General features: G+C 41.6%; 1 protein-coding gene across 4 annotated transcripts in view; it reads right to left on the bottom strand.

The window, feature by feature from the left end:
* Positions 1-12414, bottom strand: part of LOC100543777 (sodium channel protein type 5 subunit alpha-like) — a 202847-nt gene that overhangs the window by 90178 nt on the left and 100255 nt on the right. For all 4 annotated transcript variants that reach the window (XM_085226971.1, XM_085226970.1, XM_085226972.1 and 1 more), the window contains 2 exons: positions 6474-6606; positions 918-1156 (listed from right to left, as the gene is read on the bottom strand). In XM_085226971.1, the coding sequence (XP_085083097.1) occupies positions 918-1156; positions 6474-6606 (372 nt within the window). The remainder of the gene's footprint in view (positions 1-917; positions 1157-6473; positions 6607-12414) is intronic.

Below are 12414 nucleotides of genomic sequence, written 5' to 3'. Positions count from 1 at the left end.
GGAGTAGAGTGTGGGTTTGGAGCAGCCAAAGGAGACACCTAATTTTTCCCAGCATAGCGACAGGGAGATTTGCCAGGACACAGCAGCAGAAAACCTGCGGACTGGCTCCACAGGCTGAGAGACCTTCAATCTGCCTGAGGAGGTCTGCAGATAAGAACAAGAAGGAGTAGTATTAAAAAAAAAAAGAAAAGAAAAAAAACATGAGCTGCATTGTGCGTACTGGTGCTGGTACAAGAACTGTGATCATTGTTACCGCCCACCTAAACCTGCCAGTGTAGGATGCATCTCAGTGCAGACATGACATCTGCAGCATCTGTGCATGCTCCTTTTGCAGTTAATGGTCACTGAAATCAGTGGCTTACAGGGCACAGTTCACCTTATCCAAAAGTAAATATCTTAAAAACATCAAATTAATTGTGGCTTAAAATTGTCCATTTCTCTCCATTGACTTTAAATGCAATCAGCTCCGACAGAGACTCCTATGCTGCAAATATCCCAAGTTGGGCGAGGTGAATCCCAGCTTGAGAGCCATCTTTTTTATAAAAATAAAGGACTTTTCTCATCTACACTTTGAGGTTCTTAAATTCAGACTTAGCAAGGCCCACGTTCCAGGGTACTCCAGACCTTCTTCTGGTCCTATAGTAAATCTTGCTTGTACTACTTTTAGGGGGCAGTTCCACCATGTCATAGCTAGATATCCTGTGTCTTTTCCAGTACAAATTCTTCTGAAATTAAAAATATTTTTAACAGTAATTTTTAAACGCCAGAAGAGGTGACAGTGCGCTCTTGCTTGACATGAAATAGGCAAAGCAATGCTGACAGCATATCAAAAGAGAATCTTCCCAAGACCTAAGCCAAAACTTTAAAAAGCAACAAATACATTCCTCAAATGACATCTCACCTTTATATTCACTTACCAAATTGCCTATGTAAAGCATGTGGTCAAACTCCTTTGTCATCTTATAATGCTCCAAGGCCATGAAGAGTGTGTTCAGCACAATGCAGAGGGTGATGGTGAGGTCAGTAAATGGGTCCATTACCACAAACTTGACAAATTTCTTGATTAAAAGCCAAAACGGGCAGCAATCCCAAATGAGAAATTTAACAGCAAAGTGGTTCCAGCACGGAGGGCATTTCTGGTGTGATTCCTCAAGCTCTAAGACACAAGCAGTAAAATAACAGTCAATGCACACTGAGTTATATGACAAGGAAACATTTAATATGACTTACAACACAGAGGCAGACTCTTGAATTACCCCGGACCATTTTTTTTTTTCTTTTTTAGGACAAAAATATTTCTATCCTAACAGGCAAATTATGTACTTTGGGTTTTTTGCCAGTTAATTGTACTTAGCAGACAGTGGCCTATTCTGGAAGTAGTAACCTTTCAAAGGAGTCACAAGTAAAGAGAAAAATTCACACTGCATATGCAAAGGCTAGTATTTCACATAGATCTGCACTCTGTTTTCCAGTTTGGCAAGTTCAAGCGGTTAAAAGAATAAACTGTCTTCATTTAACTTAGACTGGAACATAGCTGTTTTCATTGTCAGGTCTCATTTTAGAAAAATCTAAAATGAAGAGTTTTAAAGTGTTTAAGAGAAAAAGAGCTCAAATCCAATATTTAGAGCTGATTTACAGGATCATAGGATAGTATGGGTTTGAAGGGACCTCTGGAGATCCCTCAGTCCAACACACTGTCAGAGCAGTTCGCTGCAGCAGGTCGCACAGGAAAATGCCCAGGTGGGTTTTAAATATCTCCAGAGAAATTTCCACAACGTCTCTGGGCAGTCTGTTCCAGAGCTTTGTCACCCTCACAATAAAGAATATTTTCCTCATATTCAAATGGAACTTCCCATGTTCCAGTTTGTGCCCACTGCCCCTTGTCCTGTTGCTGGGCACTACCAAAAAGAATATGGTCCCATCCACTTAACTCCCATCCTTTAGATATTTAAAAGCATTGATAAGAACTCCTCTCGGTCTTCTCTTTTCCTCATATGAGAGATGCTCCAGACCCCTAATCATCTTTGTAACCCTACACTGGACTCTCTCCAGCAGTTGTCTTTCTTGAATTGAGGAGCCCACAGCTGGACACAGTATTCCAGATGCAGTCTCACCATCACAGAGTAGAGGGGAAGGATCACCTCCCTCACCCTGCTGCCCATGCTCTTTTTAATGCACCCTAGTGTACCACCGACCTTTTTAGACACAGGGCATACTGCTGGCTCATGGCCAATCTGTTGTCCACCAGGACACCCAGGACCTTCTCCGCAGAGCTCCAGCTCCTTCTCAGCAGGTCAGCCCCTAATCTGTACTGATGCATATGGTTGTTTCACCCCAGGAGTAGGACTCTACACTTGCTCTTGTTGAACCTCATCAGGATTCTCTCCACTCAACTGTGCAATCTGTCCAGGTCTTGTTGAAAGCAAATTGTTGAAAACAATTTTGCTCTCCTCAGCAAAATTGTTGAGAGTGCATTCTATCCCTTCAACCAGGTCACTGATGAAGATGTTAAACAAGACCTGACACAGCACCAACCCCCCGGGAGCACCGCTAGTTACGGGCCTCCAATTAGAATCTTTATCATTGGTAACCATCCTTTGAGTTCTGCCAATCAGCCATTTTTTAGTCCAGCTCACTGTCCACTGCTCTATCTCACATTTCCTAAGCTTGTCTTTGAGGATGTTACAGGAAACTGTGTCAAAAGCTTTGCGGAATTCAATGTACACAATATCTACCACTCTCCTCCCATCTACTCAGCTGGTGATGACATCATAGAAGACTACCATGCTAGTTGAGCATGATTTCCCCCTGGTGAATCCATGTTGACTACTCCTGATACCTTCTCTTCCGTTTGGTTGGAGATGGCATCCAGAACAAGTTGTTTCATCGCTTTCTGAGGGACAGAAGTGAGGCTGATTGTTCTAGTTTCCTGACTCGTCCTTCTTGCCCTTTTTGAAGACTGGAGTGACACTGGCTATCCTCCAGTTCTCAGACACCTCTCCCCTTCTTCACAAACCTTCAAAGTTGACAAAGAGTGGCTTAGCTGTCACTTCTGCCAGCTCTCTCAGCACTCATGGTTGCATCATTTGTGCGCATCAAGTTTGCCTACACAATCTCTGATCAGATCCTTCCCAGCCAAGGGGATATCTTCCTTTTCCCAGACTTCTTATTCCCAGGGACTGAGATCCCCTATGGTTAGTCTTAGTGAAGACCGAATCAAAGAAGACATTCACTATCTCTTCCTTCTCTGTGTCCTCCGTTACCAGAGCATTCACCTCATTTTGAAGTGGACTCGCATTTTTTCTAGTCTTCCCTTTGCTACTGATATACTTGAAGAAATCTTTCTTGTTGTCCTTGACCTCCCCCATCAGGTTTAATTCCAGCTGAACCTTAGTCTTCCTTTTTGAATCCCTGCATGCTCTGGCAGCATTCCTATATTCCTCCCAGGTGTCCAGACCCCATTTCCACATTCTATAGATCTTCCTCCATCTGAGTTTTTCCATGAGCTTCTTGCTCATCCATGCGGGTCTCTTGTCACCTTTGCCTGATTTCTTACTCTTAGGGATGCACCAGTCTTGAGCTTGGAAGAAGTGCTGCTCGAACATTAACAAACTCTCCTGGGCTCCCTTACATTCCAATGCTCTAACCCATGGGATACCTCTAAGTTGGTTTCTGGAGAGGTCAAAGTTGGCACTCCTTAAGTCTAGGGCTGGCATCCTACTTATTGCCTGGTTTCTTCTACATAAAACCTTGAACTCCACTATCTCATGATTGCTGCATCCCGAACTGCACCCAGCCTCCACATTCCCAACCAGTCCTTCCTTGCTTGTAAGAACAAAGCACACTTCTCCTCATTGTCTGCTCAACCATCTGCATCAACAAGTTATCTTCAATGCACAGCAGGAACCTCGTGGACTGTGTGGGCCTGGTAGTGTTTTTTTTCCAGGAAATATCAAGGTGGTTGAAGATTGCCTATGAGAACCATAGCCAATGATACTTTGTTTTAAGAGCCAGAGTATCACTGGTTATCAGAAGGATTCTGTTCTTGATGTTTAATCCAAAAAAAGCATTAAGTGTCCAATTTCCTCTCAAAATCAGGGGAGTGCAGTTTGAATGTGGTACTAAAGCTCCAATGTTCTTTTTAAAGGTACTTTTAAAGTGTTATTTAAAATAGAACTTTTATATGTTCATTTTATTTGAGCACAAAAGAAGATAAATGGCTTTGTAAGTATAATTTGTGTTAAATGATGAAAAAGAAAAGCCAGAAAAGACAGTTAATGGCTGAATGATTATGATTAACAGAATTGCTTAATGCTTTCCTTTTCTGATTCCTTTATGGGCATGGAATGCTGTATAACAGTTTTAGTCTATATAATTAGAACCTGAGGTGATAACAGGAAAGCTTCAGCCAAGCCTGTTATTTGAATCAGTTCATAAACAGCCTCCTTTCTCAAGTCAGGATGCATTCTAAAAGCATTTTCCTTCGTTGGACAACAGATTTGCAGTGTTAGGTGCTTTCTAGCACATTTTCAAAATATTGGTTGGTGCCCTAAACATACAGATTTTGCAGAAACACCTGCACTGCCCAGAGATCTCTGGGAAGCAAAACTGCTCCCAACAAATAACTCTTACTTTCCAGCTTCCAAACACAGGGTTTAGATAGGAAAGCCTAAAATGATGTGTGAGAACCATTCATAACCCAAACAATTTCCATGCAAAATCCTTATTCTGCATTGTTTTCAGAAACCTACCTCTGAAAGCAATGAAGACTTTGAGGTAGCCACTTCCTAATGGACTTAGCTTTCCAGGTAGAACCAGAAGAACCCATTTATCTGCATACTCCTCATGATCATTTCTAACCAACCCTGTGTATTCCACTCTCACTGATTTTGATACCTTCACAATGCCCACAATGCCCACATCAGATGTGCTGCTTCTCCCCTGAAACTCTACAATCAACAAAGCTTTTTTAAGCCCAGGTTGTTGATAAGCAGATAGTTTTGTCCCCCTCAACTACATCTGGTTCCTCTGTCCTTTGTACTCCTGTAGCTCGTGGGTGAGCTAATCCTGCTCACTGAAAATCAACTTTTTGTGCAACCCAATCATACTGCAGGAATGGGGAAGGAAGAAGGTGTGGCCATCCTCTTTTGGTAATGATGAGGCATTAAAATAGCTTAAACCATTTAAGAACTCACATCCTTTCTAATCATTGAAAATTACTACATACTGAATATTTTTTGAAAGACACCTGTAAAAGGAAGAGTAAAATTGGAGGCATTTTCCCTCTTATTTTTAAACAAAAAAAAAAGTAGGTCCCTCCTTGACTGCAAGGCTTTGCAATGTCTGGGGACAAAAGAGAAGCAATGGCTTTCCCAGGAGTCAAGAGCAGAAATCAAGCAACAAAAGGGGGAAGGGATTTCTGGACTGGCTGTTCCAAGCCAAACATAGAGCTATTATTATACCTAAAGCCTGTGAAACTTTTTCTTCTGATCTGATGTTCCTCTTGTTAAGAAGTATTCAATAATGGAGCATCTCTGAGCTGGAGCATCTCCCCTATGAAGAAAGGCTAAGTGAACTGGGTCTGTTTAGCCTTGAGAAAAGAAGACTGAGAGGGGACCTGATCCAGGTTTATAAATATCTGAGGTGTAGCGGCCATAGCGGTGAGACCAGTCTCTTTTCAGTGGTACGTGGAGACAGGACGAGGGGAAACGGACATAAGCTGCAGCACAGGAAGTTTCGCACGAATGTGTGTAAGAACTTCTTCACGGTGAGGTGACGGAGCACTGGAACAGGCTGCCCAGGGAGGTTGTGGAGTCTCCTTCTCTGGAGATATTCAAGTCTCGCCTGGACGCCTACCTGTGTGACCTGGTGTAGGGAACCTGCTTTGGCAGGGGGGTTGGTCTCGATGATCTCTAGAGGTCCCTTCCAACCCCTACAATTCTGTGATTCTGTGATTCTGTTAGGAAGAAATTCTTCGCTCAGAGGGAAATCAGGCACTGGCACTGCCATGAGAGCTGTGGATGCCCCTTCCCTGGAGGTGCTCAAGGCCAGGATGGATGGGGCTGTATGCAGCCTGGGCTGGTGGGAGGTGTTCTTGTCCATGGCAAGGCTTTGAGGTCTCTTCCAACCCAAACCATTCTATGATGGTATAATACTTGTAACTGTATGCATAGTCTTGTGCTCCGCTACACTTCATCTTGGTTAGCTCTCTGTGCATCGGAGGCCGAGAGTAAACAAAATGTTAGCAGATCCAACTTTGATTATAACACCAGCATTTTGTCAGGATGTTTATGTCTATGGTAAGATTACACAGCCTTCTGTTAAGGCATTGCTCATATTATAGGGATTGTAATATTTCTGCAATATTTTCTCCCAAAAACAAAAAGGTTTAACCTTAAGGTTTTACTTGCTGCTTTCTTCCTGCCAACCAAGACACACTTGGCTTTGGGCAGGGAGACAAAGACATGACTTACCTTCCAGGGCACTGGTGATGATGCTGACAGCACTCACTGCCCTCTGTCTCTGGAAGGGTTCATCCGAGTGGTCCACGGACGGGCGATGGGGCATTAAAAGCTGCTTCTTGCTGGCCTCATCTGAGGGAGAGGTCTGTTGAAATGAACACATCAGGTCAGCTGAGTAAAACCAGGGCAAAAAAACGTAAGGCAGATCTGGGGCAGGGTTTTCCAAATCGTCTAAGCAGTCTTTTTTTCTAAGACCAGAGCTCACCAGTTTCCCAATTAGACGTGTGCTGCTGGGGTACAGCTTTTGAAAATGGCACTTTGAGCAATTTTAAAAATTTGGCCTTGCTCTTTACCTCTGTGTAAACAGGTGAAAGATGCAGATGAAAATAAAGGGGCATTTCTCACATCAGAGAAACAGCAGTGCTGCTTTACCACCCTATTTTCTAGTGAAAGAGGCCCTGCTTAATTACATTAATTATACCATTATTTCTGAAATGTGTTAACTGTTTAATTATACTGCTAGAACAGGAAAAAGGAGTGTTGGTAACAGCTCCATTACAGGGCTCTGATATCATGCCAAGACAACTTGCTCCTCAGTACATGGTTTTTCTTGGTCTGAAACACTGCCAGATCTGAGGAACATACTGTCATTCTGGTGATCTTTGGTGTCATGGATTCTGAAGCTCCGTAATTAGGGGGGAATTTCTGATTCCTTTCCCATCCCTCCCTCCCCTCCCCCCCCCCCAAAAAAAAAAAACCCATAATATTTGTTCTCTTGTTATCATAAAAAACTTTAAAAAGAAAACAACCCTCAAACAACTCCAATACCAGAAGATAAACAGAACTGCCAAATTTTATTTAACATTTCATTTTAAATTAGTTTTATTTTATGCTTTTTGAAGGCTTAGGTTTCTGAAGTCAATAAGAAACACAGCACAACTGTAGGCACACTGTATTTAATACTTAATATTTTCAGCTCACAAGAGCAAGATGATAAGACTTTCATTATTATGAGTTCCCACATTATGCAGAGACAACTCCTACTTGATCTACTCCTCTAGCTCTGCCATAGAAAAAAGAAAGGATATTTGGACTGTAGGATCTGGGAAAGCCAAGTTCAATTCTGATCTCTCCAACAGACCACCAAGTAAAGATAACTTCTCAAATTAATGTTTTAAAAGCTCTGTCTTGTTCCTCCAAGCATACAGGGCTGTCAGACACTGAATACAGGCAAAAGAGATGCACTGTAGATAGATGGGTCCCAATGGTTCCCAAAATACAGCTCAAGAAAATGTGAAAGGTGAAGAAATCCCTAAGATGAAAGCCCCTGCTTTACACAGATGTTGGAGTGGATGCTTTTGCCCCTACGTATCTAAATCAGCTATGGGAATCTGATTTAATCTTCTGGATTCTGGATCGCTTCTCAGATTCTTTGGATCTGAAATGGCCCCAAGTGCCTGAAGTAGCACCTAATCAAGACACACTATAGGCAAAAGCTCCCTGGCTCTGCTGCACATGGCTGGGTTTCCTCCGACAAAACTGTTCTTCAAGACAGGCAATTTTGAGACAGTAAGGGTAAAAGAGCACTGATGCTCTCTGAGCTGTCTTTTTGGACTGTGATCTCTTCTTTGTCAGATGGTTGCAAAGGACAAGGACGCTCATCCACTTGTTGACACTGAAAATAGTCATCTGGGATATGGTTAGCGGGTCACTTTAAAGAACTGCAGATAAAAATACCAATTCCTGCAAGGAGAATAATGTTGAAAGCAATCACTTAAAACAATAGCTAAGTCAGAAAAGTACTAAAGCTTCAAAATGGCTTTCTTTTTTCTAAAATGTTCTCTTTTGTTAAAACAGTTGTATCATTGCCCATTGAGTTACTGATGCAGTTGTACCCAAAGTAGAGGTGTAATCAGAATCTATTCAAAAAGAATCCCACTTGAGTGTAACAGAACAATAAATTGCTCCATGCTTGGTTTAGAGCCTGGGGAAATAAAGAATGACGATTCAAATGCATTAGTTCACTTTATTTCCTCCACCTCAAAAATGTAAAATAATTTAGTATGAAGAGAGTTTTAGTAATGAAGAGAGCATTTACCAAATTGCATAAACTTTCACACCAATTTAGAAAACATAGGAAGTACGAGGGTTGCTCTGAAAATAATGCCTCCTATTTTATTATGTTGGCCCATGACACCAGAGACAGTTATCAGTGGTTTGGTGGTAGAGGTTGAACCTTCTCACCCATATTCCGTTACATTTTGTTACCACTGGACAAATGGCAGCAGAGGGGCAATCTGACAGAATGACACCTGATATGGAAGTGGGTATGAAGCAAAGGTGTGTCACTGAATTCCTCCATGCGGAAGAAGTTGCACCCGCTGATATTTATCAACGCTTGATGAATGTTTATAAAGACCAAACAGTGAGGTGGTGTGTTTCAGCAGTGGCAAGAGCAATGTAAAAGACAAGCCAAGTTCCAGACAGCCATGCACAGTTGTCACACCATGAAATGAAGAGTCACAGTCAGCTAGATCACCTGCACAAATTGGCTAATGGTGGTGACTCTGTTCAAAAAATAGTGTTTTGTTGAGAATTTGCTCTATCAAGTAGTATTATTGTGCTTTTTGTATCAGTTGTCATTCCCATGAAAATAAATAGGAGGCATTACTTCTGGAGAAACCTACATATGTAGGACTGAAAAAAATTAACTAGGAAAATAAAGCACCACAAGGGACACATATTTTTAAGTAGAATAAAGTAAAGGGAGAAAAAGAAAAAAAAAAAAGAAAAAGAGTAAAAGAAAAAGAAGGGAGAATAAGCTTTAAAAAGGCAAAACAAAGAAAAGCAACTAAAAATACCAAAGAGCAAAGCAACTCTTCTGCCAGTTCCCTCTGTCTACAGAAGGAAGCATAAGAAATCCTGAAATTCCACTGGATCATCTAACTCTTTCAAAACTGTAACATCTTCCCATCTCTTCTGACCCAGAATTTAGCATATATCTATAGCACTTCTTAATACAACCTCAACCCCAGAAGTTTTGTTTTTTTGTCTGTCAAGTAAGATAATATATTCCCACTGATGCGTGCAGAACTGCTTTTGCAAAATTCATGGGCTGATGGCCTTTATCTGCAAGCCACCTTTATTCACAGGTGCAACTCTAACTCTGTAGCAGTACAGAGTTAGAGAGAAAACATTCAGGTTTATTCCTCTTATTGCAGGATTCAGCTAAGCCAGGATATGTGAAGCCTGGAACCTGATGAGTTGAGTGGAGAGGAACCTGATGAGGTTCAACAGGGGCAAGTGTAGAGTCCTACACCTGGGGAGGAATAACTACATGCACCAGTACAGGTTTAGAGCTTGACTTGCTGAAAAGGAGCTCTGTGGAGAAGGTCCTGAGTCTTCTGGTGGACAACAGGTTGGGCACAACCCAGCAGTTTGTCCCTGTGGTCAAGAAGGTAAATGGGATCCTGGAGTGAGTGCATTACAGAGAGTGTGACCAGCAGGGCAAGAGGTAATCCTGTGCTGAGGTCACATCTGGAGTACTGTGTCCAGTTGTGGGCTCCTCAGTTCAAGAAAGATAGAGAACTGGAGTGCTGGAGAGAGTCCAGTATAGGGCCTCAAAGATGATGAAGGCATGGAGCATTTCCCTGATGAGGAAAGGCTGAGAGACCTGGGGCTGTTCCATCTGGAGGAAAGAATGCTCATAAATTTCTAATGGGCAGGAGTCAAGTGGATGGGGCTCTTTTCAGTGGTGCCCAGTGACAGGACGAGGGACAAGGGGCACATTTTAATCAGCTTGCAATTTTGCATGAAGTATATTTTCTAGAAAAGTAAGTTTCCATGCAGATGAGTTCTTCAAAATTACTGAAGTTACTTAGGGAAGTTCATGAGCTTTTGTTCTTTGTTAAGAATAGATCCACGAGTAAGTTTTATTACTTCTCTTAGAAGTAAGATAGCAAATCCTCACACAAGGAACTAGAAGTTTTTGCCGTCTGAGGTACAAAGCAGTTCCAGGAACTGGACAAGCACAGCAGTATAAAGACTGTTAGCATCATATAGGGAGTATACACAGGCACAATGGGTCATGGTACTTAAATGTCTATGGAAATAAAGCAAAAATAACAAGGGTCTCTATAGTTATGCAGGGAGTCTCCATAGAGTCCGGATGAGAAATCACAATAGAGTTAAATGCAGGGATTTCTGTCAAGACAAGATTATTTGTGTTGCTCCCTGATTGACTGCAAATGTTTCTCGTTTGGATTAGTTAAATTCTATAGGGACAAATATGCTATTCAGTAATTTACATGTAAATGAGAATGCGTAACACTGCAGAGTGTTATGCAGTTTTATTCTGAGCATCCACTGTTCTGAGCTATGTCAAAATCACTACGCAAAGATGGGCTTCTATGTGGCAGCATTTTAAAGATCACATTTGGGAACTGGGACGGCTTTAATTTTCCTTGTACAGTAAAAATCTTTTCAAGCATAAGAGAGCTGGACAGGGCACACTGTGAATAGTGGATCCAAAAAGGCACAAAAATTATATATATTTAATGAGATTGGTGGTGATCATAATAGCACACAGCCTTAAGAATAAAGGCATTTAATTTCGTGGATACTTGAAAACAGATGCACAGTAACTTGGGGAAGCTTGCAATATTTTGTTAAATCTGAACAATTTACTACAGGTGTGGTCTTATTTTGGGATGTGCTAAAGTAAAGTTTCAAGTGAACAGAAACTGGAGCCATGATGACAGCAGCCCCAGCGGACAGCCAGCAAGCTTCCAGCCATATGACTTCTTGGTGGCAGTGTTTGGATGACTTATTGTGTTGACCTTTTTCTGAACACAAAACTGCTAACACTTTGCCTTTTCGACAGTCCTGGGGCAAAGGCAAGGAGGGGAAAGAAAAAAAAAAAAAAGGATAAGAAATTCTACCTTGGGGGGGATTTAAGGTCAACAAAAAAAACTTAAACCCATGTGGTCAGCAAAACAGCTTTCTGCTTAGAAATAACAAAAGCCAAGGTCTCTTCTTTTTGTGTTTAAAAAAAAAAAAAAAGAAAAAACACAAAAATTCAGTCTGAAGATAAGCTCCAAAATCCTCAGTTCGGCACCTCAATAAACTGCCTTGCCTTTACTCAGGGCTTACTTACCCCAGCAATATTCCATCCATCAAGAATCAATTCCTGGATTTTTATTTTACTAAAGGAGAACAAAAACTGTGATGAAGAGGAAAGTCAGCAAAGGTTGGGAGATCCCAGGCAGCCCTAACCTTTCCCTTGCTACCTATTCCAAAATCATGTTTTGGATGGTCCTGCTCTGCTTCTGATGAGTGGATGGCGTCCTCTGTAGTTTTTAGCCTTCAAAAAATTCACAGATGCTTTACTTATCTTCATCAGATCCCATGGATAAACTGAGCTCCCAATAACAGCTCATTAACTTAATCCAGTTCTGTCCAAATGGATCAGAATTTTGTGAAGGGAGGTGCTATTCTAATCTACATACACAGAAACACAACAGAGTAATACACAACTACAAATAAATTCTAGATAGGCACATGGAAACTTCAGCCTTTACTGTGCCCCTAAGTTGCTTAAATAACATTCAGACTTTCTCTAAGAACAAAGAAAGTTCAAACCTCCAGCACAACAATTGTTATAAGCAATAAAGGAAGAATTATTTTCAAAATGTATCAGTCTCAAAGCAAGTAAAAAAAAAAAAATTAGGACTTAAAACCAGGTGCAGCTTTCAGCCTATTTATGCTAGGCTAAGCCTGCTGAAATCAGCAGCTGCAGCATTTGAAGAAAGCTGGTGGGAAATCAGGGCCAGTCCTGATTCAGTGCTCTGAGGATCACGGGGATCTCCAGGAGAATAATTTGGACTTAGCACGCGTTTCCTGCCACCAGCACCCTGCAAACCTCCAACATGAGCCTCTTGCTCTTCACATCCAG

The sequence above is a fragment of the Meleagris gallopavo genome, chromosome 6, assembly GCF_905368555.1.
Source record: "Meleagris gallopavo chromosome 6, MGAL_WU_HG_1.1, whole genome shotgun sequence".
Classification (NCBI taxonomy): Eukaryota; Metazoa; Chordata; class Aves; order Galliformes; family Phasianidae; genus Meleagris; species Meleagris gallopavo.
This window is presented reverse-complemented; position numbering and strand designations above follow the sequence as displayed.